Source organism: Salarias fasciatus, chromosome 14, assembly GCF_902148845.1.
Source record: "Salarias fasciatus chromosome 14, fSalaFa1.1, whole genome shotgun sequence".
Lineage (NCBI taxonomy): Eukaryota > Metazoa > Chordata > Actinopteri > Blenniiformes > Blenniidae > Salarias > Salarias fasciatus.
In genome coordinates, this window is record NC_043758.1 from 3705710 (window position 1) to 3730593 (window position 24884).

The window sequence follows — 24884 nt, forward strand, 5'->3', positions numbered from 1 at the left end:
ATGATCCTGAAGCCTGACTAATGTTCAAATCATTGCTGACTAGCTGGTTGTTTGGAAGCAGCTCATGGATTTGTTTAATCAAACTACTCCTTACACATTCTGCAGTGGAGCAGCGAAGTTACTCATACCGGATCTTGACCCCATTAAAAAAAACAAAAATAGAGGGAGAGCCGCTCTACAGAACAGTGAACAAGTTTCATTAATTCTTATTTATCGCCGCCATCTAGTGGGAAGAACCAACTCTGCAGCATGTTAAAGGCTTGAAATGAGAGCAGCGGTGAAACAGCTTTGGATGAAAATTGTTTTAATTCCACACACACACACTGCAGGCTTCGAACGTCTGATGTGATCGTACTGACACAACATCGATAAATCACTCCATGTCCAAGTCACTGACGTCCACGGTGACCTCTTTCTTCACCCAGGGTAACGTCGGGGGCACGTAGGGGTCGTACGTCCAGCGGGGGTAGACTCTCTTGTACAGATTCATCAGGACAGTGTCTTGAGAACGCAGCTGGTTATCGAACACACACTTCATGTGACCGTGTGTCCCTGGAAGAATTCACAACGGCAGTTACACTTCAGAGGACAACGATCTTCCCAGGAATCACCAAACCTTGAAAGTAGGAGACGACTAAAAGTGTCTCCACATTTGAGTGCGATACGATTTTACGTTAATTCCATTTCAGATCATCTGTACTGGGAATCACAAGAGTGTAGTGCTGCTCACTTTCACCTCATGTGCAAGTTTAAAAACATATTTCCTTTTGAAAAGCTGATTTTTTTTTTTTTTTACTTATTCACTCAGTAATTTCCAGATAAAATGCCTTATCTATATCGTCAGTATTTCTCCTTCACATCTCTACTTCCTGTTCGTCAGGTTTCCTCACCTAAAGCCTCCTTGATGTGACCTCTCCGACCCCACTTTGTTCGCAGCTCCACTGGTTTGAACCACATGATATCATCTGCAACAGAAAAGCAGCATGAAGGCCGCCGTCGAGCCAGACTTCACCGGTCTGTGACGAGCGTCTGCTTCCTCTCACCCCTGTTGAAGAACATGTAGCGGACCACCGCCGAGCGCCGGTTGATCTTAAACGGGTGTCCGCTCAGCACGATCCTCTTCAGCACCACGCGCTGAGGGTCGCAGCTGAGCAGGCTGCCGGTGGCCACCAGGTCCTGGATGCCTAGAAAGATACGATCAGGGGACACAGGCTCAAAATGCCAGCAGAGAATCAGCTTAAGTGGATAATTAAATGAAACAATTAAACCGGCAGCGGGATGGATGGTCAAAAGTTCAGCGCGAAGGCCAGCTGGGCACTAATTAAATCCAGCTAGTTCAAGGAGAAACACGACTTCTCATCGTACCGTCGCTCCTCTGTTTGAAGAGCAGGACTCCGGCGGGGGGGAAGGTGATGGGGGCGTAGACGGACACCACAGTGGGAGCGTCGGGTCTGAGGAAACGCTCCATCTTGTGTTTGTCAGCTGAGGGACAACACAGTCCAGTGATTAGTGGGACATTCAAATCAGATGACTTGATTTCACTCGAACAGCACATTAACCGCACGTCTAAACAAAGATCAAGCTTTGCACCGGGACCAGAGGATACAGCGAGGCGCAGAAAACACGTTTTAATAGACAAATCAAACCTGACGTGTGCTGAGAGAAGATGGGAGAAGCACGAAACCTCCGAAAGCCGCAGTGGAAAACGAGCTCCTCTTTGGACTTGATGGGCTCCGTGTTGCTGGGGTGTCGGTGCACCAGGACGTGCATCACTGACATCTGTGCACAGGAGGAGGCGGAGGAATGAGGCAGGTCTAACGAGGCTTCCAATGCGAGTTCAAACACGGGTTTCTGAATGTCGGCACCTTCTGCTCATGTGGCAGGAGAGACACCAGCACCAGAGGCCGGCCCGACTGGACGCTCTCCATCACGGAAACGGGAACATCGACGACGTGCAGGGTGACGTACCAGCCATCCTGGAGTCAGGAAGCAGAAAACCCAGTGAGGAGACCAATAAGCCCTGTGAGAGGAGAGGCTGCGGACGGCGAGGTTTCAATACCATGGCTCCGTCCTCCTCGGCCGCAGCCTCAGCCAGGATGCGGCGGCGGGTGCGTTCGTAGCTCTGGAACTGGAAGATGCGCGAATAGTTGAGAGGCAGGTTCTCCATGGGGTCCCAGGGCGAAGACCGGAAGCTCTTCAGCCCTCTGTAGCGCTGGAACCTGGAGGCGGAGACGCACGGTGAGGCCGGGCTGCCGACAACACGCCGGACACCGACAGCCGAGCGGAGAAAACATGGCCGACCTGATTCTCGCAGCGACGTCCAGCGGCGTGTCCACCTCGTCGGGGAACATCTCGTGGGACCGAGCCTCTCGGTACACTTTCAGGCCTTCTTCTTCTGCCTCTTCGTCCATGTGGTCGTCGTAGCGCTGATCCGCTCCGGCTCGCTCTGTGGAGCACAGCTCCTCCTGCTCCTCCTCCTCATCGTCCTCCTCTTCGTCTGAGGCACAGCCTGAGCCTGGATCCTGAGCACAGCAGATGAAGAACAACCCTGCTTCAACAAGATTTTCCTTGACGTGCACCTTTACTAAAAACGTCTTTTTTCCATTCAGATTTTCAACTTAATCCAAAATGTATCATTTTTATTGACATTCTGAACATCTTCCTGATTTCTAAACACCAAATTCATACTTTAATGTTTATTTAACTGCTATTCTTGGAATAAAACATCAGAAAAAAATTCTGTATAAACCCCAAAATGCAAAAGTAAGATGACTGAAGTGTAGTTTTAAAAATTCTGTGCTTTTTTCACAATGATTCCACTGGCACCTCAAACGCTCGCTTCACTGTCCCATGCTGAGGTTTCGCCTCATTATTACAGAGCAAATTCAGTCTGTAAAATGAGGCCGAAGTATTTTATAGAAACAATGATTCGCCGCACATGTTGAGAACCCAAGCACAGTCAAAAACCATTCTAAGAATAGAAACTGTAATTGTATAATAGCCAACAAAAAGCCAAAAGCAGCTGAGCCACAATAAACAAACGCGTACACTGAATAATAGTATTTGTGTCTGTGTGTGGATGTGATAAGGACCTGCCAGAATTCAAATGAAGGGATTCCTGATTTTGCATGAATTTAAATCTAACTCAGGGTGCGCTCGCTCATGACCATCTTTGATCCAGGATATTGATTCTTATCTGAGTATCTAGAAATTCAACTTTCCTGATGTGAATCATGAAAGGAGACGCACCGCGATCCCTCCACTGGCACATGAGAGGAGAAGTCAGACGTACGAGAGGAAGCTCAGCGTGAGGCTGATTCACAACCTTTCCGACATCCTCGCCGCAGTAATAATAATCATCATCATTTGAAGTACCCCTTCCCCTATTGTTACCCTTTCCTAAATCCATATTCCTGTGTGCTGACCTCCACATCAAATGCAACGCCGATCGGAGCGAACCCGTTGCATAAGGAGAGCTTCCCCAACTTCTTTTCAAGCACAGATGGAAATAAATAAATGGTGGACCCCTCCCTCCGTCCAGACGGGAAGCGGCGTTCACAGGGCAGGAAGACGGGGGGCTTCTCTCGGGACTCCTGCTCCAAACACTATTGTTGTGGTGAGCAGCCTGGCACTGCAGGCCCGAGGCAGACGCTGAGAAAACAAACGGCGCGCCGACCGCGGGTCACGTATGCACCGGCGCACCGCGGCGGACTCTCCTGCTCACCCTCCGTGACGCTACACCGTCTGACCTCCGCCGCGGCGTCGCCATGGCAACCAGGAGCAGCTGTGCAAACTAAAACTCGAGGTGTGTTCATGCTGGACCCAATCACAGTCGCAACAGGACACCAGGCACAGCAGGATGGACTCCTGCTAAAAGTCATGTGATCCCTGAGTGACTTCCTGTCAGTGATGCAACATTAAGATGGTCATATATGAGGGGGGTGAGGTGGTTCATCACTCATCACAGCAGCATTCCTGTTCAACCCCAACGGAGTTTCCATGTTCTGCCTGAGCACTCCCCTCACCCCACCCACCACGGATGTGTTTTTTTTTTTTTTTAGAGCGGTCCTCTGCCAATCCAAAGGTTTGTGGTTTCATCCTCCATCTTAACCTCGCTGCTCTGGAGTGTGAGTGGAGGAGTGAACGGCTTCATGTGAAAAGCGTGCCGAGACTGTCAAAGTGCTCAAATCAGCTAATGAAGCCAGTTCATTCACTTTGCTGAACTTGGCTGGGAGGCTGTTTCTGATCAGTGGGCCAGAAAAGCCTCTCTGTCAGGTGGAGTGGAGGTTTGTGATCAGCGCCGCCTCCCCAATCGCCTTTGTAATGAGTAAAATTAGCTCGCAGCCTGAACTGATCCACTACACAGGAAACTTTATCAGTGCTCCTCAGTGGAAACCGAGAAAGTTCAAGGTCATCCTGCAGGCATTTATTTAGCTTACAAAACACAATGAGTTATCAAGCAACTCGTTCTCACATTCCTGGATGTCTTTAAAGCCGCCGGGATTCAAACCCTGGTCCCTTCCACCAGGCTACTCGGGACTCATGTTATAAAACTAGATTAAACGTGTACCTGAGAGTTCTCCTCGTCGTCTCCATCCATGGCTTCATCCATCATGTCGTCACCATCATCATCATCATCATCATCGCTGCTCTCTTCATCCACGTCACCGTTCTCCTCCTCTTCGTCAACGATCCACGTGGCCTGGTAGTCCGACGTTCCTTTGGGAACCTTCATCACGCGCTTGTTCTTTCTGGCCTCTGGAAAGACAAGACAAGCGTTGAATAAAGGTTCATAGTCTCATGGTTCTCCGGCCGGTCAGACTGTTTACGGTTAAGTCTAAAGGATCAAAAACAGCTCATTAGACTAAAGAAAGGTGCCTCAGAAATCATTTTCATTGGAACTAACAGTAGATGGCATCACAGCTGCTTCTGTAGAATCTTTTTTGATAATCATGGTGTGATCGTCACACCACAGCTCTATATAGAGCTGTAGCAGAGTGTGACATGAGTCAATGTTTCTGTGAAGTCTCTTTCAACACGGCAGTGTCTGATCACACGACGGCTCCTTCAGACCTCTGTGACTTTTAATCTCATTTCAAAACAACACCAATCCAGAGGTGCAACTCCACGAAACCAGGCGATTCTGCGGTGTTTCACACAGAACAATGGTCCCTGTTTTCAGCCACATTATCATCTGAAAATTGCTGTTTCTGCACCTTCGGCTTCCAGCAGCTCCGTTTCCGTCGGCCAGGTCTGCTCTCCGTCCATGGGGTCCACCTCTGCCTCGGCCTGCAGGCTCTCCCGGCACGACGGGTCCGCCTTCATGAGCACCCGCACAGGAGCCTCGCCCTCACCCCCGTCCTGCACGGCACACGGGTCAGCGAGCGCATCCAGTCAGAGGACCGGACAATCCAGACCGCGGGTCTGCAGCGTGTGGCTCGCCCTCCCCCTGAAGCTTTCACTGAATTACACCCTGATAAACGCTTCTTCTAATTTTGATTTTCACAACAAAACAATTCTCAAAAGGACTTGTGTCCCTCATGCAAAAAGTACAACAACTAAAATGGGAAAAATATGGGACAAAAATGGGAGGAAAATGCAAAATAAATAAATAAATAAATAAATAACAAAAAATGACTACAATTTCTAAAAGGTAAAATAAAAAAAAAGCATACAAAACTGAGAAAAAGAGCCAAAATGGTTAAAACAGCTTAAATATCAACATTGTTGGACCAAAAATTGCTGAAAAAGAAGGTGACAGAAAAACAGCTGAAAATACAGTAAAATGTTTACCATTGTGAATTGGAATTTAAATTCCTGAAATGCAAAATAAGATAAAGTTCTTGTACGAAATCTAAATCATATTTGAAACTTTATAAGCTGTCAGCCTCATTTTAAAGGTCAAACATGTTTTGTGGCTCCAGTTAAATCTGATTTGGTGAAAAGTCACAAAAATGCTCCTCTGATCTCGAGCCACATGAAAAGCTTTTCTTAAAAAACAAAAATGACTTCTTAATCTTTCACACTTCCCTTTAGCTGAGTGGTTGGTGGAAACGGTTTCGCAGTGTGATAAACTCTGAATAGATGCTGCTAAACACAGACGTGGAGGGCATCGTTCAGTCACTGGAGAGTAAAAAAATGAAAATCCTACCATCATGTCCACGTCTCCCTCTTTCCCAGGCTTCGCGGGCCTGGCTGGGGTCAGGTGGAGAGGCAGAGGGTCTGGCGGCGCGTCAATCTGACTCAGCTGAAAGTCTCCGTGCCCGCTGATGTGCACGAGCCTGTCGACCCGCAGCGGACGGCCACGGACGTATCCGGAGACGCGCAGGGTGCCCAGGCCCGTGGCCCCGCCGGCCGCCCCCTCGGCGGGGCTGTTGGGGGTAAACGTGACCTGCTGGGCCAAAAGGTGGGAGCGCCTGGAGCGGAAGCCCAGCTTCCTCTGCCTCTGAGCACCCAGGTGTCGGAGCAGCAGGGTGGCGTCTTGCTCGGTGTCCAGCGGGAAGAGGCGGGCGTCCGGGAATCGAACTTCGGTGATCTTTGACAAAGCTCGCCTGGACTCAACCCTCTTTTTCACAGGAAGGTCGGCCACACCCTGACACACCAGTGCTGCGTGGGATTCGGCAGAGACACAAGAACTTGTAAAAAAAAAAACGACACTCTAGAGGAACGAAGGGCCAACATTTGAATGAGCGGAGGGACTGACACTCACCGTGGCTGGGAAGGCCCTGAGCGAACAGACAGGAGAGGCAGTAATCCCCGTAGGCGTCCCAGGCTTCAGCAGAGTCCAGCACAAACACCAGGCTGTCTGCAATCTTAGCCACGTCCAGCAGGGAGTGCATGTCAGCTGCAGAAACCAGAAACCAGTGCAGAAACTTCACATCAAACAGTAAAATCCCAGTATCTTCATATCTTCGACATTATTTTCACACATCAACTTCAGTGTTTCTGAGCAGCAGCTGTTCTCACCTGTGCTGAGGCTCAGGAAGATGAACCTCTGTTTGAATCGGGGCAGGATCAGCCCGAAGCTGTCGCCGACTCCACCGACGCACTGCTCCTGGTGCACGACCCCCCCGGCGCCGTCTCCACGCAGCAGTTTGGTGACGGCGCCGGCGTCCGCCCCGGCGTGCAGGGACACCACGGCCACCAGGTGAGGAGGCCCGTCCCTGCTGCCGAGCCGTCGCTTCTCCGTCAGGACCTGCCGACGCAAACAGACGGACTGAAACTCTGCAGAGGATTCCAAGAAATAGGATCCACGAAGAAACAGAAATAAGAACTCACCTGGTCCTTTTTATTCCTGCGCAGCTGGTTTGCTTTGTGCCGGCGGTCCATCTTCCGCAGCTCCTTCCTCTGTTTTTTAGTGAGCGTTATCACCGACACTCTGCCTGTGAAGCAGTTCAACGGAAACACTGATTGCTGTACATCACAGAGGAGTAGATTTACACACTGAGCATCAAACTGCAAGCTGATTTCAACACTTTACTGCACAATGTAAAACGGACAGCAACAGACGCTCTGACAGTATGATTTATTTAATGGAAAACTGCACACATTAACTGTGATTGTTCGGACTAAGGCTCTACTGTGGCGTAGTGGTCAGCACTGGTGCCTCACAGCAACATTATTCACGGTTCAAAATAGTGCTGAGTTTGCATTTTTTGGATTTGCACGATAGTTTTCTCCAAACACTCTGGTTTCTTCCCAGAAACTAAATATATGGAACAACTATTGCCATGCACATATTAAGTTAGTTATTTTCAAATATAAACCAAAATCCTGCTGCTCGAATTAGAATTCTTAACAAGAAAATGGAGGCTTTGTGTTGCAGCATCACATCAAGCAAACGGATTACACTGAAGTGGTGTTTAAGTAGGTGAGATCCCTGAGGTGAAACGTACGACTGAAATCTGCTGTCGGCATGTGAACAGGTGCACATTGTAATTATGACGGATGTCTACAATATCTTGCCTGCTTGAAAACATGCGGCGAGCTGAAAGCACTTCAAAAGCACCTGCAGAGCGCACTGCAGTCTCACAACAGAGCAGCTATCTTCACTTTAAAATCATGAGACTCGTTTTTCTGAAGATTTCACTCTGGATCGCCCAAGTTGTCTCATAACTTTGATGGGAAATTCTTAGAATCCACATTTCTTAAACACTTCAATAATCCTAAAGCATTTGTACAAAAATCAAAGTAGTGCATAGGACAGCTTGAACTAATCAGGTTGGAATAATATCACAGAGAACCAGCGTCATAATCACACATTCTTCAAGCGTCTCCATTATCAAATACTGTGTCATCGACACGCTTCATTTGAGATTTTTAACATGTTTTTTCATACTGCAGTATTCTCCACTTAATATACATTAATTACTGCATCTTTTTCCCCGATATTCACATGTTCCGTTTCACAGTCAGCTTGTCACCCATCAGGAGAACATGTTAAACCGTTCATAACAAAGTCTGCTCATACAATTCAAGTGTCACAACAGAAATAGAGGTTTGGCACACCAATTAGTGTAGCCCGGGCTACAGGCCTCCTATGGATCAGATTGTTTATAATCAAGTATAATGTAGTTGTAACCAGAGATTATCAAAGCAGATTGTTTTCTGTTATTTACACCTCCAACACATATCAACTGCCAATCCTCACTCACTGAATTCCACTTGCTGATTATTGTTGCCTATTTAAACCGGTCTATTTAAACGTCTCTGCTTCTAAAGATGTTTGCATGTGACAATCATCCCACCATAAAAGACTTTGCCATTAAAACATTTTCATACTTTAAATTTAATGAGCAATCAAACAGGAGTACATAATCTGAGACCAGTCAGAGCTCCAGCATGTGCACCCAGCACTGTTTTCTAAAATGGCTTTGGCTCATTAGTCATGTTTGCAACTAATGAATTAGAGAAGGGGATTATTGCACTTCATCATGCCTCTGCCTGGGTGTTGTGTCATGTCATTATGTTCCTTCAGGTGTATACACACAAACTCACTGGCCACAAAGAGGTAGCAGCCCTTTGATAGAAGATTTCAAAGTAAACTATCCAGATTTTGCTGTAAATCTGGATGAAGGAATGCGTGCTCCAGACAAAATCGTGGAATTTGCTAATTGTACATTTACAGTAATGAGCAGAGACACAGGTGGCTTTTATGTTGTTCACAGGAAATTGATGAGAGCTTCCCAACTTTGCTGCCATAATAAGATTAGCACGCCATTTTCTGAGATATCTATGCATAAAAGGGAATGTCACTGTAGGTGAAGACACTCCATTAAAGAAAAAACACCTTTAACTTTTATTATACATATGTTGCAGTATTTATTCTTGCTGGTGGCATTTACTATGACTGTACAGCTGCACAGTGCTGCTTACAACAAGCTTCACCAGCGTGATTATTCATAACATATGCATTTTGACTTGCAATTTTTTGAAAAATGAACATTATAAACGCAAACAGGAGATTTTGGATGGAGAGAAACTCAGATCAGATCGCAGCCTGTTCGTGACATCTGACTGGTTTCTCTTGAACAGAAACAGATCAGTGAACGATATGCACAACCCTGTTTAATTAAATATAAGACGCGACATTTCTGACAAGCACTCAGACCTCCTGAACTTCTTCTGGGGAAGCAGAAAAGTCAACACGTGTGTTTGCAGAGGCCACGGTCGACAGCTGCAATCGCACTATTTAACCCGCCGCTAAGCAACGAACACGCCTCACCTTTGTTTTCTCTCTCGATTTCACCTTTCGTCCGATGCTTTCCATGTTTGTGCTCTTTGTTTTTCTGTTTGTAAATACCGGCTCTGTGGCCTTGTTGTTTCTCGCCGTCGGCAGCCATCTTCCCCACGTGGGAGAGTCGATTGATTTACTTCCGCTGTCGTCACGACGGGGGCGTGTCCTCGCAGCTCCTCCCTTTAAAAAAGACGCACTAGCTTTGTACAGGATGTTTGGTTTGGAAGGAAAGTAGTAGCAGCTCCCTTGTGTCATCCCATGTGATTTAATCCCGTTTCTATTCGGTCCCTGATGAGTCAGACTGTTTTTCAGCTATGAAATGCTGGAGTTCACCAGAAGTGAGACGTCTGTACACAAGAGCAAGCTGCAACCTGAAAGTGTTACTCTGGAAACTGCCTGGAAGAAAAAGGGCACGAGGAATGAATCTGGGATAAGAGACAGAACTGAGTTCACTGCTTTGAAAATGAAATGAAAAATACTAACGAAAGACTGATCAACTGAAACTGCTTTCTGACATGTGTCACTAATACAGATGTTGTTGCTACAGTGATAGTCATATTCCACTATCAGAAATGAAACTTGATAATTTTGTTAATTAATTTGATGCTTAATTAATGATGAAGTTATGAGCTAAGCTTCTCCTCAGAAAAAGTTTTTCTTTCCAAAGTATTACAGTATGATACATGCAATGCATTGGATTTCAGTGTCTTCCCCCCTGGATGTTGTTTGATGTTCAGTTCCTGTTTCTGCTTTTGGAAGTTCATGGAGTTTGCATCTGTATCAAGAATATTCCCAGTCTGATTTCAGGTGGCCATTTTTCTGAAGATAATCCATGGTTTTTCCAGATCAGGGTGGATTTTCTGTATGCTCACTTTTTCTCATATAGTCCAAAGACATAGGCAATTGGTCGTATTTTCTGAGTTTATTTATTATTTTATTTGATCATTAATTGTCCAGACTCATGTAATCATTGTGAAAATCGGGTTATCTATACTAAATGCACAATTATTTCTCTGCTTTTAGAGTTCTGAAGCAGTTTATTTCACACTAGATGGTCTTACTGTTATTTTCTCATCCTGCACCCTTTGTAAAGGTTTGTTTTGTATACTTCATGTAATTGGTGTTATTTGTCCGTAATAAAACTGTATAAATTGGTTAAATACTAGATTTCAATAACTCAAGCATACCCAGTATAATCACAGATAGAGATCAATTGTATCATGATGAAAAAAAAAACACTGAAATATTGAAAATTAAACCTACTAAGTTTATATGCATTCAAACACTACATACAAATTTATCAATATACAGATTTTACTGAAATAACCATTGCATCATGGTTTATTTAAATGTAGTAGTTCATATATTTTATTACACTGTAGCTAATGTTTTTCCGGTATTAGTTCATTAAACATCTATCTATCTTTGTGTCTTCTAATGCTGTTATTATCATTATCTATCCATACTCTTTACCACTTAACAGTCCATCACGAGGCAAATCCACACTAGACTGAAGGGAAATCAACTCATGTCAACAATTAGCCTCAAACATGATTTTGGACTGTGTGAAGAAACTGGACCTGGTGAAAACACATTGATGCACAGAGAGAACATGCAAACTCCCAGTACTGTAGTCAATACCACGGAGTCTGAGGTTGAGTCAAGACTGAAACCACGTCAAGAGGATGAAAAAGTAGTCTGGAGACCAATACTGTTATTTGTTCAACAAGACACATTTCACACAGTGCAGAGGGAGCCGTGTTCTTCCTGGCTGCAGTCTTCAAGTTGTTGTTTTTAACGGTGTGGGAAAGTTTACAGCAGCAGGGCGGAACTGCTGTTTGTGTGGAAGAAGGAAGAAGACGGGAGCTGAACGCCCCGGCCGGACGCGGACTCGGCCGCCTCTCGGTTCCTGGGTGTTTTGGAGGCGTTTGAACTTCCCTCACATTTTCCCCTCCGTGTTTTCACGAAGGGAGGCGGCGGCGGAGCGGCCGGCAGCCATCTTTGGAGCGGACTACTGGCACTCCGCTCACTTCCAAGGGTGTGGATTTTAAACTGGAGTAATTCACCCGATGCGCACGTTATAATCGACTGACAGCACCAGGAACCGCGAGGATTTGACGCACGACGCTGCCGCGCCTGGGATGAAAGTGGGGGGATAGCGTGATAATCCCAGACTGTGTTGAAATACACGGCGGCTTCCTGAAGCCCGGCCTGTCAACCGGAGGGTGAGCTCCTGCTAATGGCTAAGCTAACTTAGCAAACATCACACAGGTTGGCTAACTAACTTAGCATTATCTGACCGGAGACTCCAGCTAAGGTGGTTTAACTCAACTTTATTCGTGTAGTTGTTGGTTTTTCCATGCTTTGTATGCGTCGTCGTGATTGTTGGGACAGTTTCATGATGTGACACGTAACTTGGCTAACATGAAGTTTGGTGTGGAGCTAACATCTCAGGCTAGCCGCTGGAAGCTCCTGAAAGCTCTGATTTGCCTGCGCACATTTCAGAGCTCAGGAGGGATTTTACACTTTAAGCTGATAGAAAGTGACAACTCTCACATCTCACTCACAACACTTTTCCAAGTTCACACGTGCTTAGAATCACATCCAAGTCGTTATATAGACTGACATCTGAACAGCGGTGTAATATGGAGGCAGGGTTGTAACACAGTGGCATGGATTAGGATCAGTTTTCATCACTTTGAACAGGATCGCTGCTGCAGGTTTTTGGTTATAATGTCAGGTATGGCGGTATAGACCATGGGTGGTCCATGAGACAAACTGCCCCCTGGGCACAGACATATAAAAGCCCCCCCTTCTTGATGAACTCGCCAGGCACATTTGGACATTATCATGTGATTCAGGACAACAGCTCTGACACAAACTGCATTTGCAGAATAAGTTGCTTTTCATCAACAAAGTTGTCTTAATTAGTAATTTTTCGGGTGTGTAGACTTGTGATTCTCCCCATAACATGTTAATAACCTGATTATAGCATGATAAACTGCTTTCAATAATATATTGGAGCTCAACACACATGTAAATGTCAACCTCAAACATACATGGATGAATAGGCATCGCTTATATGGTGCATTTTCTGCTCCTCTGTGGTCTCGAAATGCTTTACACTGTTAGTCACCCATTCGAGGAAGTGTTTGGGGGTGAGACAGTGTCTTGCACAAGGGCCCTTTGATAAGTGGGTAGGGGGAGATAGTTGATCAAACCGCCAACCTTTGGACAAGTCACTTCACCAACTGAGCCACAGATTTCCCAAAACAGTGTTATTAAAATAAAACCTCTTTGTCATCAAGAGCTTCTGGACAGCTGGAATTGGTTTTTACATCCTTGTGTGTGTATTTTGTCTTTACATTTGTTTGACTTCAACAGTTCGAAAGTGACACCTTCATGTACACACTCCAACTCAACTCGTGATGCAACTGCAGTGAGGAGGGTTGCCGCAGACTGAAACATGTCAGGAGTAACAGTGGTAGGATAGATGTGTATCCACAGAGAAACACAGGCCCAGTCTAACTCGATTGTTGTGCTTGAGGTCGGTTTGTAAAAAAAAAAACACTTCCTAAAACATGACAAAAAAAAATTCTTTGATATGTGTTGGTAATGCTGATTCAACAGCTGTATTTTGTCTTGGCACTTTCTGTACTTCACACGGTTGATCTCAGAACGCCGATTTCAATTGGAAGTTGTAATGTTTGTATGAAGTAATGCGAGTTGTGATAAGGAAGAAATTCACCAGTCAAAATGCTCACCAAGGCCTATTCCTGTCTCTCTATAGCTGCGCAAACAGGAAATGCAGTGCAGTGAGAGCATACATTGAGAATTCCAACTTTCCAGCTTTGTTGTCCTGTCTAGCTGCATTCTTGTGTGTATGCACGTGCGTGTGTGTGCATGCATGCACGCGCTTCGGAATGCAAGGGTGTTTTATGAAGGTATCAGTTCTCATCACTCACTTCTGACTTCACGTGCTCACTGTTGAAAATGCTGTCATGAGGGATGACAACAAAGCTCATTCATGAGCGACAACGTGGTGAAGAACAATGGCAATAAAGAGGCACAGTCCCTCGTGGTAATGAGCCTTTACTTGAGGCTGTGTCTCTGTAGAATAGTGAGCTGTTCAGTGATACTGTGAGACAAAAGATGTCTGCCTGAACTGGGGGCTGATTCTCCCAGGGCTGGGAGAAGTCTTATGACTTGAGCGTCAGCTCTGCATCTGTTTTGCGAGTAATCATCTGAGCCACATGGACTCAGTAAATGCTTTAGTTACCTATTTTTTATTATATATGCTACTGTTACCACAGTGAAGCTGCAAAAAAAAAAAAAAAAAAAAAAAAAAGGTCCAATAATAAAATGTTGACAGTGGAGGTGGGCGCTTGAATTCTTGCCTCTTCTGAAAAGTTTGTAAAAAAAAAAAAAAAAAGACAACAAGCAAATAAATGCTAAAGTAGACACACGTGTTCTTCATACTATTCCCTGACCTTTGAAGGTTCAGTTAATCTACACACTACTGCAGATTTTTCACTGTTTCAGAATTTACAGAACCACATTAACTGTTTCAAGGTCAGGTATAGATATTATTGTAGCATCCGTGCTGCTGTTTCCTTTCATCAGTTATTTTTTTGCACATAATAAGCACAGAATTAGGATTATTGAGGTATATTTTTGTGATAATTGTGATCTGAATCACTTGTTTGACTGTGGTTGTCTTGCGCTTTAATCACTTGAAAGAAAGGTGATATGGAGAGTGTTTGCATGTGCCTGTTTACCCGAGCAGATTCAGGTTTAGCGAGTAGTCCTATCACAGGAATGCTTTGTCTCGGTCTGGCCTTCGTTCACTCAGCAGAGCAGCTTGTTGTTACCTGGCTTTGGCTTTGTATCCTCCTCACATCTGTCTGCATACCAGAAACTGAAGGTGTGAGATGAGAGGTTGTCAGGACACGGCCCACCGATTTCATTAACTCTGGCTGCCGTTACTATGGAAACAGGAGGCTTTATCTGTCGTTTCCTCAGGATTTCCGACTGGCTGTTGGCACTTGACATCGCTGTTCATCTCAGGATTAAACTGTGGTTGCACTGAAGAAACTTCCTCACTTATTATGCATGCATAGCAATTCCTCGGTACCGACATCTAATAAAAAACATCCTGATCTTCTATTTCTGATAGGAGTTCTGTGGACAGATGACTGATTTGTTTTTCTTTTGTCTTCCAGCTCTGGCCACATATGAAACCACTGTCCTGCAGATGAGCCGTCAGTGGGGGCTTCCACGTCGCTGTCGCAGACCCAGATAGTTCCTGGCGGCAGCGGCATCGCCCCCATCTCCCCATTATGCCCAACAGCAATCGGGCGGGGAGCCTGAAGGACCCCGAAATTGCGGAGCTCTTCTTCAAGGAGGACCCGGAGAAGCTCTTCACAGATCTACGTGAGATCGGACATGGCAGCTTTGGTGCTGTATATTTTGTGAGTATTTGACAACACAGGATTCAGACTTATGATGTAAAAGTTGCATCTTTTGGATGTCCTAAATTAGTAAGAAAAAAAGAATAAAGTAAGGAAGATCATGACCAATGTTTTTATCATTCAGGCACAGGATGCACGGACAAATGAGGTGGTTGCCATCAAGAAGATGTCTTACAGTGGGAAGCAGTCCACTGAGGTATGTCGATAGCTTTCACTGACATATGCCGTGTGGACAGACTCTGAATGTTGTTTTCCTTGTGTCTGCAGTCTTTCTGATTCTCCCTGTTTTCACAGAAATGGCAAGACATAATCAAAGAGGTCAAATTCCTGCAGCGAATACAACATCCAAACAGCATAGAGTACAAAGGATGTTACCTGCGAGAGCACACCGCCTGGGTAAGTCCCACATGATGGTAATTTATTTACTGATAAAGTGCAAAATAACACAAACGTCTCTTTGTTTCCTTGCAGCTTGTAATGGAGTATTGTCTTGGTTCCGCTTCAGATTTGTTAGAAGGTGAGTTATTAAAAACTTCAAACTTCTTGCAAGTTAATCCCTCATGTTTAACTTGACATCAATCTTGCTGCATCTCCCCCAGTTCACAAAAAACCTCTGCAAGAAGTTGAAATCGCTGCAATTACCCATGGTGCTCTTCAAGGCCTGGCTTATCTTCACTCCCACAACATGATTCACCGGTGAGTATTTCAGTTGCTGAGCAGCATGCAGCTGGCCGAGCTGCGTTGCCCTCAGGCGTTCGCTCCTCTGCGTGGCGCTGTAATCATCCCCTCTTACCTGTCTGACAGAGATATCAAGGCCGGAAACGTCTTGCTGACGGAGCCAGGGCAGGTGAAACTGGCAGATTTTGGCTCTGCGTCCATTGCCTGTCCTGCAAACTCCTTTGTTGGGACTCCATATTGGTACGTCACAAACACTTACGTACAACGCGCTGCGCTCTTCTCGGTGTGTCACGACTTACACGTGTTTCTCTTTTCAGGATGGCCCCAGAAGTCATTTTAGCCATGGATGAGGGTCAGTACGATGGGAAGGTGGACATTTGGTCGTTGGGAATCACCTGCATTGAATTAGGTTGGTTTTTATTTCACCTGGCTTCAGTCAACCTGACACTGGTTGTATTTCTTCCACCCACATAATGTTTTGCATACTTCTATAAACCTCCGTGAACCTGCATTGCCTTTGCTCATTCGGCCCTTCAGTATTTCTATTTTGTAACACCACATGTGTCTTGTTTTATAGCCGAGAGGAAACCTCCACTGTTCAACATGAATGCAATGAGTGCCTTATACCACATAGCACAGAACGAGAGCCCCACGCTTCAGTCCAGTGAATGGTGAGGGCACAGTTCCACTCAAAAGACCCAACGTTTGCTTTTTGTTTTTCGTTCAGAGTTAATTGAAAAGCTCTTTCATCTGTCGTCTCCAGGACGGATTATTTTCGAAACTTTGTTGATTCTTGCCTTCAGAAAATGCCCCAAGATCGCCCCACCTCTGAAGAGCTCTTAAAGGTAAAGTTTTCTTTTCTAGTGGAGTGTCACAGCTTGGTCAGATTCCCGAAATGTAATGCTTAAGGAAATTTCTGTGCTTCTCCTCCAGCATGCGTTTGTCCAACGTGAGCGGCCGGAATCTGTTCTAATCGACCTGATAAATCGGACTAAAGATGCAGTGAGGGAGCTGGACAATCTGCAGTATCGTAAGATGAAGAAGATCTTGTTTCAGGAAGCTCACAATGGCCCGACGACCGAGGCACAAGATGAAGAGGAGGTCTGTTGTGTGGCTTGTTTTTCACCATTCCCCCTGCCCCTGTCCGTCTCGCTGTGTGTTGTAAAACGGTGTTGCTGTCTGCTGTGTGTGTTATTTTTAGGAGGCAGATCACAACGTGGGCAGGACGGGGACGGTGAACAGTGTGGGGAGCAATCAGTCCATCCCCAGTATGTCAATCAGTGCCAGTTCCCAGAGCAGCTCTGTCAATAGTCTAACAGATGCTGGCGATGACAAGAGCGAGGTGGACATAGAGGGAGACCACACGGTGATGTCCAACAGCTCCGTCATACATCTCAAGCCAGTAAGACGCTCAATCAGCAGCATTCTGGAGTAGAGTTTCAATATTATTTGAATTTCCTTTGAGTCCAGCAAGAGAAGCTTGTGTGTCCCTCCTCCACTTACTGTACGATCTGCTGCTGACGTCTAACCGTGTGTCTTTTAGGAGGAGGAGACGGGTCACGTGGAGTCTGAGCCAAACAACCGGCCACCTGAGCCACAGCCCACTCCCGCACACGCTCCACGGCCCAAACGGAACCGCGAACACTTCGCCACCATACGCACAGCTTCAGTGGTACGAATACTGCTGACATATCGGTCGACCAGAGGAAAACTGCATTCCAGATCTGATTTACAATTTTCAGGAGCTAAAAGCACCAAATGTGCACATTTCATACACGTTTCTATTGAATCAGGATTTATTTTGACCATGAAGTACCAGACATTTGACTTTGATAAAGGGAGAGCAGGAGGGATGTGAAAACAACTTTCTGGACAACTATTTTGGAACATTTAAGCAAAAAAAAAAATTAAAATGTTTTCCTATTTCATGGAGTTGTTAAAAAGTTTTTGTGATACCTTTTCGCTCAGATGATTAAATTATTTTTCCTATAAAATCTGAAAATTTTTTTTTACATTATCAAATATTCATCAAGTTACAGAGTTGCCTAAAAATTGGTTATCTTTTCCAAAAAAAAAACTTGTGTGCAGCCGGTGTGAAATAAATCTTTGTGGTTTGCCAGCTCACTCGCCAGATTAAAGAGCACGAGCAGGACTCGGAGCTACGGGAGCAGATCCTGGGCTACAAGCGGATGAGGCGGCAGCACCAGAAACAGCTGATGGCTCTGGAGAACAAGCTGAAGGCTGAGATGGACGAGCACAGACTCCGTCTGGACAAGGAGCTGGAGAACCAGAGGAACAGCTTCACCCAGGAGATGGAGAAACTCGTCAAGAAGCACCAGGCGTCCATGGAGAAAGACGTATGTTGACAGCCCGCACAAAACAATTACTGCTCACTGTTCCATAACGCCGCAACAGCAAACATCGGCGTTTTAATTCAGTCATGCTTTATATTGAGGAACATCACACTGCAGTGTAGAAATCTGTAGAAAGTTTTAATGCAACTTCTTGTCTTTTCAAACACTTATTCCATAAGCATGACGGTGGCGATGTGTTTCTCGATCAGGCGAAAACTTTCAGCAATGATGAGAAGAAGTTCCAGCAGCACATCCAGAGTCAGCAGAAAAAAGAGCTGAACAGCTTCTTGGAGTCCCAGAAACGGGAATACAAGCTTCGCAAGGAGCAGCTCAAAGAGGTACGAGTCCTACTTTCCAAGTGCCAATTCCTGCTTATCTGAACTGAACTGGCAGACGCGAGTCAGCGGGGTGACTTTAGCTTGCGTAGTGACGTGCGATCATTTCTTTTCTGTTCAGGAGCTGAATGAAAACCAGTCAACCCCAAAGAAAGAGAAGCAAGAGTGGCTGTCCAAGCAGAAGGAGAACTTCCAGCACTTCCAAGCAGAGGAGGAGGCCAACCTGCAGCGCAGACAGAGGCAGTACCTGGAGCTGGAGTGCCGCCGGTTCAAACGGAGGATTCTAATCGCTCGTCACAACATTGAGCAGGACCTAGTACGAGAGGTCAGTCCTCGCTCTTCCTGACCGCTCAGCCTCAGTGGTTTAACACAGAAAGGGTCATTTAACCAGCTGTAATTACCTCATTATGCACTAACTCTTCTCTGTGCGAGCAGGAGCTAAACAAGCGTCAAACCCAGAAGGACCTGGAGCGCGCCATGCTTCTGCGGCACCACGAGTCCATGCAGGAGCTGGAGTTCCGCCAGCTCAGCACCATCCAGAAGACCCGGGCCGAGCTGACCCGTCTGCAGCACCAGACGGAGCTGACCAACCAGCAGGAGTACAACAAGAGGAGGGAGAGGGAGCTCAGGCGCAAGCATGTGATGGAGGTCCGCCAGCAGCCCAAGAGCCTCAAGGTGGGACTGTGTGTGGGTGTGTGGGTGTGTGTGTGTGTGTGTGTACAGTGGAAAGCTCTTTGAGATTACAAAATGACAGTTCAACCTGAAGAAGAAACCCTCAGTAGAGAATTGAAAGTCCATCTCTGAAGAAGCCTGCTTGACGCGATGTCTGTTCTCCACCACACAGTCCAAAGAGCTGCAGATCAAGAAGCAGTTCCAGGACACGTGTAAGATCCAGACCCGGCAGTATAAAGCCCTGAGGAACCACCTGCTGGAGACCACGCCCAAGTCGGAGCACAAGGCTGTTCTGAAGCGGCTGAAGCAGGAGCAGCACCGCAAACTCGCCATCTTGGCAGAGCAGTATGACCACTCCATCAATGAGATGCTTTCCACCCAGGCGGTGAGTCTGGTAATGCCAAACATTTCTGATCCTAATTGCGAAGAAATACGATTTAAGCGCGAAGCCAGTATTATATTTACCAACCGCCGAAGTCGGTCGTGTTGCATTTCCTCCCTGGATCCTGATACTGATCGTCTCTCTTTCTCAGCTGCGTCTGGACGAGACTCAGGAGTCTCAGTGCCAAAGCCTGCGAATGCAGCTTCAGCAGGAGCTGGAGCTGCTCAACGCCTACCAGAGCAAGATCAAGATGCAGACCGACTCCCAGCATGAGCGAGAGAGCAAGGACCTGGAGCAGAGGGTGTCCATCCGCAGGGCCCTGCTGGAGCAGAAGGTGCAGCCTCCGCTGAACATTCCTTCTGCTGGTTCAGTGTGAAGTGGAGAACTTTCTCTTATTCTAAGCTTAATCCCCTGCCTCTCCCATAATCCCTTTTGTTTTTCCTTTATTCTGTAGATCGAGGAAGAGCTGCTGTCCCTGCAGAACGAACGCATGGAACGAATCCGGAGCCTCCTGGAACGCCAGGCCCGAGAGGTGGAGGCCTTTGACTCGGAGAGCATGCGCCTGGGCTTCAGCAACATGGTGCTATCGAACATCTCCCCCGAGGGCCTCAACAAGAGCTTCCCCGGCGCCCCCGGAGGCTGGAGCCACCACCTGCAGCAGCACCCGCCCGGGAGCTCGCTGCACGGGGGCTCGCTGCACTGGGGCGTCGGCGGCGGCGGCAGCAGCGGAGGGCCCGGTCCCCAGGGCGGCCATCACCACTATCACTCCAGCCCGGGAGGAGCAGCCATGCAGCAAGGCTGGGGGCCGGGCGTGCAGGGGGGAGGGGCCCCGTCGCCGTGGGGCCACCCGTCGGCCGCCGCCCTGGCCTCCCGCGGCGGCGCGGGGATGCAGAACAGCCCCCAGGCCATGGGCAGGACACCCCCGGGAGGCCGCAGCGAGCAGGGCATGAGCAGGAGCACCAGCGTCACGTCTCAGATTTCCAACGGGTCACACCTCTCCTACACATAGAGCCCCGGCGATGCCGGCGCCGCCGCTCTGCCTCGCTCTGTGACACTACCCCAGCATCCCCCCCCCCTTCCCTGTACAGACATGGATGTGTGATAAAGTAAATGTTGCTCAGGTCAAAAGGGCTGGGAAAGGCACAGCCCGTCCTCACGGCAGTTTATCGGCACACATGCAGACCCTTAGTTGCGTTACGTAAGCAGTTCGAGTGTCAAAATGTTACTCCCTTTTGTTTCGTTTAGTTTTTATTCACGGCGCTCTCGATGTAAAACACGTTCGTACTCTTCACAGCCATTGCTCTCATTTTGCACATGAAACACTGTTTTAAAAAAAGCCTTTAATGTGTATGAACTAAATGTGGAGTCAAAGAATCACAGTAGAGTGAGTTATTCAGGACCCCCCCCCCCTCCTCCAGAAGACGCTGGGCTGTGGTGAATCCAGCCTGCTGTAATGGTCATTCTGATCAATTAGAAGCCTCTTTTTTATTTCACCTTATTTCCTGGTCATCAACCAAAACAAGACAGAACAAATCCAGAGCCAAATAAATGTTACCAGTTTTAGGAGTAAGCTACAACACAACTTCAGTGCCTTTTTAACTCACGAGGTCAAACCTTCGTCATTCTCTCCTCATCGTCGTTCTCCGATCAGCTGGACTTGGCTCCAGCATCCTGTGTCAAATAGAGAGAGATCATAGCCACAACGTATGAAGTGAAGCTTGTTTGAGTCTTAAAAACGTTGATTTATGTACTTGCGTGTACATATCGCTGACTTGATGTCTTTAGGCGGTACTCGAAGATAAATAGACTTATTGGCCTTTAAAAACAATCCTATATTCAATCTCTTTCTTTTATTAGTGCCTTTTTTTCAAACTGCTGCCTTTTTCAAAGCACTTTATTCAGCGAAACGTGTGTAAAAAGAATATCTGACTTCACGAAGCACCTCTTGGATGAATGTTTCATCGGTACGGATGTGGTTTAGTGGAGGAGTCGAACTTGACTGCTGTGATTTTATTATTTCAACAGCGATCTCCCAAGTAGGGGTTTGGTTTCCGAGCGATATGCAAAGGATGGCGTTTTGAAAGCAGAACGCTGCAGGAGAGTTGGTTCTGTGCAGGCAAGTAATGTAAGCTAATTGTCATGACCATGACAGCAGGCTCGGCACTACTCGGTGTAAGAAACACACACACACACACACACACACACAGATTCAAAATGCTTTTTTCCAGATCAGCAACGAGAAACATTTAAAAAGGTGCTACTCTTCAAAAAAATTCAACCATCTCATCGTAACAGGAGTGACTGAACGAGGCACAGAAAATGAGTCCGTGCAAAAAGAAAACCAAAACAGCCAAATCAGACAAATTGTGGCACGAAGCACTTGCTTATTCCTCTGAGACCTCCAGCAGTTCCTCTCCCAGTCATGTTTAACTTCTCCCTGCTCTCCAGCTTGTGGTTGATGTAAAAAAAAGAAAAGGAAAGAAAAAAGTTTCACTTCTCAAAGACTTGACGGAGACTTTCCATCCAGAGAATTCCGAGGCCTTTCAGGAGAATCCTCCAGAGATCACGACATGCGCTCTCAGACCGTGGAGTTGAATGTTACATGTGTATTTTTTTATGGAAGAGAAAAGTTCTTTACACCTTCACTTTCAGGAAATACAGTCTACAAGCAAATTCCTTAACTACACACTGACACAAGCAGAGTGTGTGTGTGTGAACAGGTTGTTTGAGGTGTGTGTCTCGCTGTCATCTCCTCTGAACGCCACTGTAGGATTAGCCATCCTGAAGCGTCGCCTCAGCAGAACTCACACCTTTCTTCTCATTCCTCTGGTTCAGAGCCAATTCCATCACTTCCGAGGACACAAAAATCAATGCTGGGATTTTTTTTTTTTTTTTTTTTTTTTTTATCATCTAGGCAGGAATTTAATTCCCCTGTGTGAGTGTGTGTGTGTGTGTGCGAGAGAGAGAGTGAGTATCCTGCTTCGAAGGTAAACATTTTATCAAAGTAAGTTTGTTTTGTTTCCACTATTTTTTTTTTAATGCCAACTGATTACTTCAAGCTACTGTAACACATCAGAGTATATTTTTCTGATTTATTCATATTTGGTTAAGAAGATGACAGCGTATTTATCATTTTTGGATTCTGTGAGGAAGTCAAACGCCACATGAAAGCCGGGCCACTCGGACCTCACATGAATGACGATTTTTAACTTTTCTACGTTCTGTTCTCGTTGAGGGAATCTGGTTCTTGTTGTCGGTCATAGCGAATCTCCACCAAGCTAGATTTTATTTTCTGTTTTAATAACTTTTGTTTTCCACGTCAGATTTGTGTCCTACTGACTGAATGCATGTGGGACACAGAAGCAGAACGGGCAACAGGAAATCCTTTCTATGGTCAAACACTGTGCCATACCGGAGTTGCCAAGCCGCCCAGATGGTTTTACTCACCTGTCATCGGGCTGACCACAAGAAATGTATGAAACTTCTAATCAAATGAGTTCTGGTGGAGTGGCCAAAGAGGAGGAAGGAGGAAAAAAATACAAATAACAGAAAAACATGGCGGGGACGGTGGGCAAATGATGAGAAAATGTTGCATTTCTTTGAAGATGTCAGTATTGTTTGGCACATTACCACTACAACTCATAACCTGTATTAAAATGTATAGATGGTGGAACATGTTATATAGAGAGATTATGAAGATGCTAAAGAGAAGATGGTAAAGTACTAAAAGTGGATTTACATTGTGTAAAGAGATGGATGAAAGAATAAAGAATAGGATCAAATTTGCTCTATTGTTTGTATTGTATTTACCATTGTGTTGGCAGAGGGATATTGAACAGAAATCAGCTGTAATAAAGTAATTTTAGTATAAATACTTTTGTGTCACTCCTTTTATTGTTTTAAAGACTGAAGAGGGGCAGCCAGCTAATCTGACAGGTATTGGAGATACTTTACCAATAACTAAAACCAGTACAGGATTGCATAGTGGGAGACCAGACCGTCTATCAAAGTCTAACTTACACCTCTCTAAGAGGGGCGTGAAATTTTTGCAGAAAAGACAATTAATCGAATCTGTAATATGCACCCCCAAATATTTAAAACCATCTGTAGCATATTTGAAAGGGAAAAAGGATGGTGGAATATTTTTAGCCAGAGAATTAATAGGAAGACGCTCACTTTTGTGGAGGTTAAGTTTATAGCCTGAGTACAGCCCAAATTTGTCGAATACCTAGAACTACAGGGAGGGAGGCAGCTGGGTTAGACATACTGTAAATAACAGGAGGTCATCAGCATAATTACAGAGTACTTTGGTAAATATATGTACTTGTGGTGTCTGCTGGGAGAGGATTTTGCCTCACATTAGAAGGGGCGGGATTTAGTCACGTGGGGAGGTATGACACACTGATGGTGGGGGTTAAAAGGGCGGAAGCGGTTTGTCAGGGGTGTGTGTGTGGATAACAAACCCCACTCGACTCTATTCCTGTGTTTGTCTCCTCTTTGTGCGATCCCCACATACATCATATACCTGATAGCTATTGGTCAGACCAAGGATTCAGCCCTCAGTCCTGTGTGTATAAAACATGAGTAAAACATCTGGAAGTGTTGTGTCTAGATTCAGGGTTGTGAAGCTGGGATGTTGGGTGATTCAGGTTGAACCAACGGCACAGATGAGTCCTTGTATTTCATGTATGTCCACACACACACACACACACAGTTGTAGGTCCCCTCCCCCCTTTTTCAAAACAAACTGACGGCCTTGCTGACAACAGTGCATAAGAACGAGAGTTACGAATGTAACTACGGTTCTATGAATCCCTACTGACCGCCTATGAAATAGAACTTGAGGTGTCGGGCTTAATAGGTTCAGACTCCTTTTCCATCATGTGAACATGCAAACTGCACTTCCATTTCATCCCTACTGACTGCCAGGCGGTGCATAAAGCACTGAATGATCATCCTTTCGCATACGCAGGTCGAGAATTAAATGACAACAAAGTCACATGTGACCTCCCGGTGGCTGACATGAGTCTATATAGTCACGTCACACCGGAAGCTCAGTCCCTTTAAACCTTCTCGCGCGCAGGTTGGTTGGATCTGGTGGTGAGCATTTTGAGCTTAACTCCACTTACAGTTGATGTGCTGTTTGTGACTGGTAGCCCTGTGACTGGGTGAGTCAGAGCTGCGAGCTTGCTCGCCCTCTAAGGGCTGCACAAGCAGCACTCCATCTCCTTTTTTTTTTTCTTTCCCGTGAAAGCC

General features: G+C 46.1%; 2 protein-coding genes across 3 annotated transcripts; one reads left to right on the plus strand and one right to left on the minus strand.

Annotated features, from left to right (window-relative positions):
* Positions 1–299: 299 nt before the first annotated feature.
* Positions 300–9852, minus strand: LOC115400396 (pre-rRNA-processing protein TSR1 homolog). Its single transcript, XM_030108242.1, has 15 exons — positions 9725–9852; positions 7279–7382; positions 6967–7195; positions 6710–6844; positions 6152–6606; positions 5217–5361; positions 4571–4758; positions 2302–2522; positions 2060–2219; positions 1866–1976; positions 1647–1779; positions 1366–1482; positions 1044–1184; positions 891–965; positions 300–552 (listed from the first exon to the last, which is right to left on the minus strand). Exons 1-15 carry the CDS (start codon positions 9840–9842, stop codon positions 374–376), a joined length of 2511 nt encoding a protein of 836 aa, XP_029964102.1. The 5' UTR covers positions 9843–9852; the 3' UTR covers positions 300–373.
* A 1740-nt stretch (positions 9853–11592) lies between these two features.
* LOC115400394 (serine/threonine-protein kinase TAO1-like) lies at positions 11593–23502 on the plus strand. 2 transcript variants are annotated; one of them, XM_030108240.1, is made up of 20 exons: positions 11593–11961; positions 14959–15207; positions 15332–15403; positions 15502–15603; positions 15679–15724; positions 15807–15903; positions 16012–16125; positions 16203–16294; positions 16463–16556; positions 16649–16730; positions 16819–16986; positions 17087–17287; positions 17429–17557; positions 18006–18242; positions 18449–18577; positions 18696–18899; positions 19010–19249; positions 19419–19640; positions 19780–19962; positions 20083–23502. In XM_030108240.1, exons 2-20 carry the CDS (start codon positions 15076–15078, stop codon positions 20635–20637), a joined length of 3099 nt encoding a protein of 1032 aa, XP_029964100.1. In that variant the 5' UTR covers positions 11593–11961; positions 14959–15075; the 3' UTR covers positions 20638–23502. The 2 variants fall into 2 exon arrangements, with proteins under 2 accessions (XP_029964100.1, XP_029964101.1); XM_030108241.1 differs by having other exon boundaries at positions 11594–11961; positions 19419–19631.
* Positions 23503–24884: the final 1382 nt, after the last annotated feature.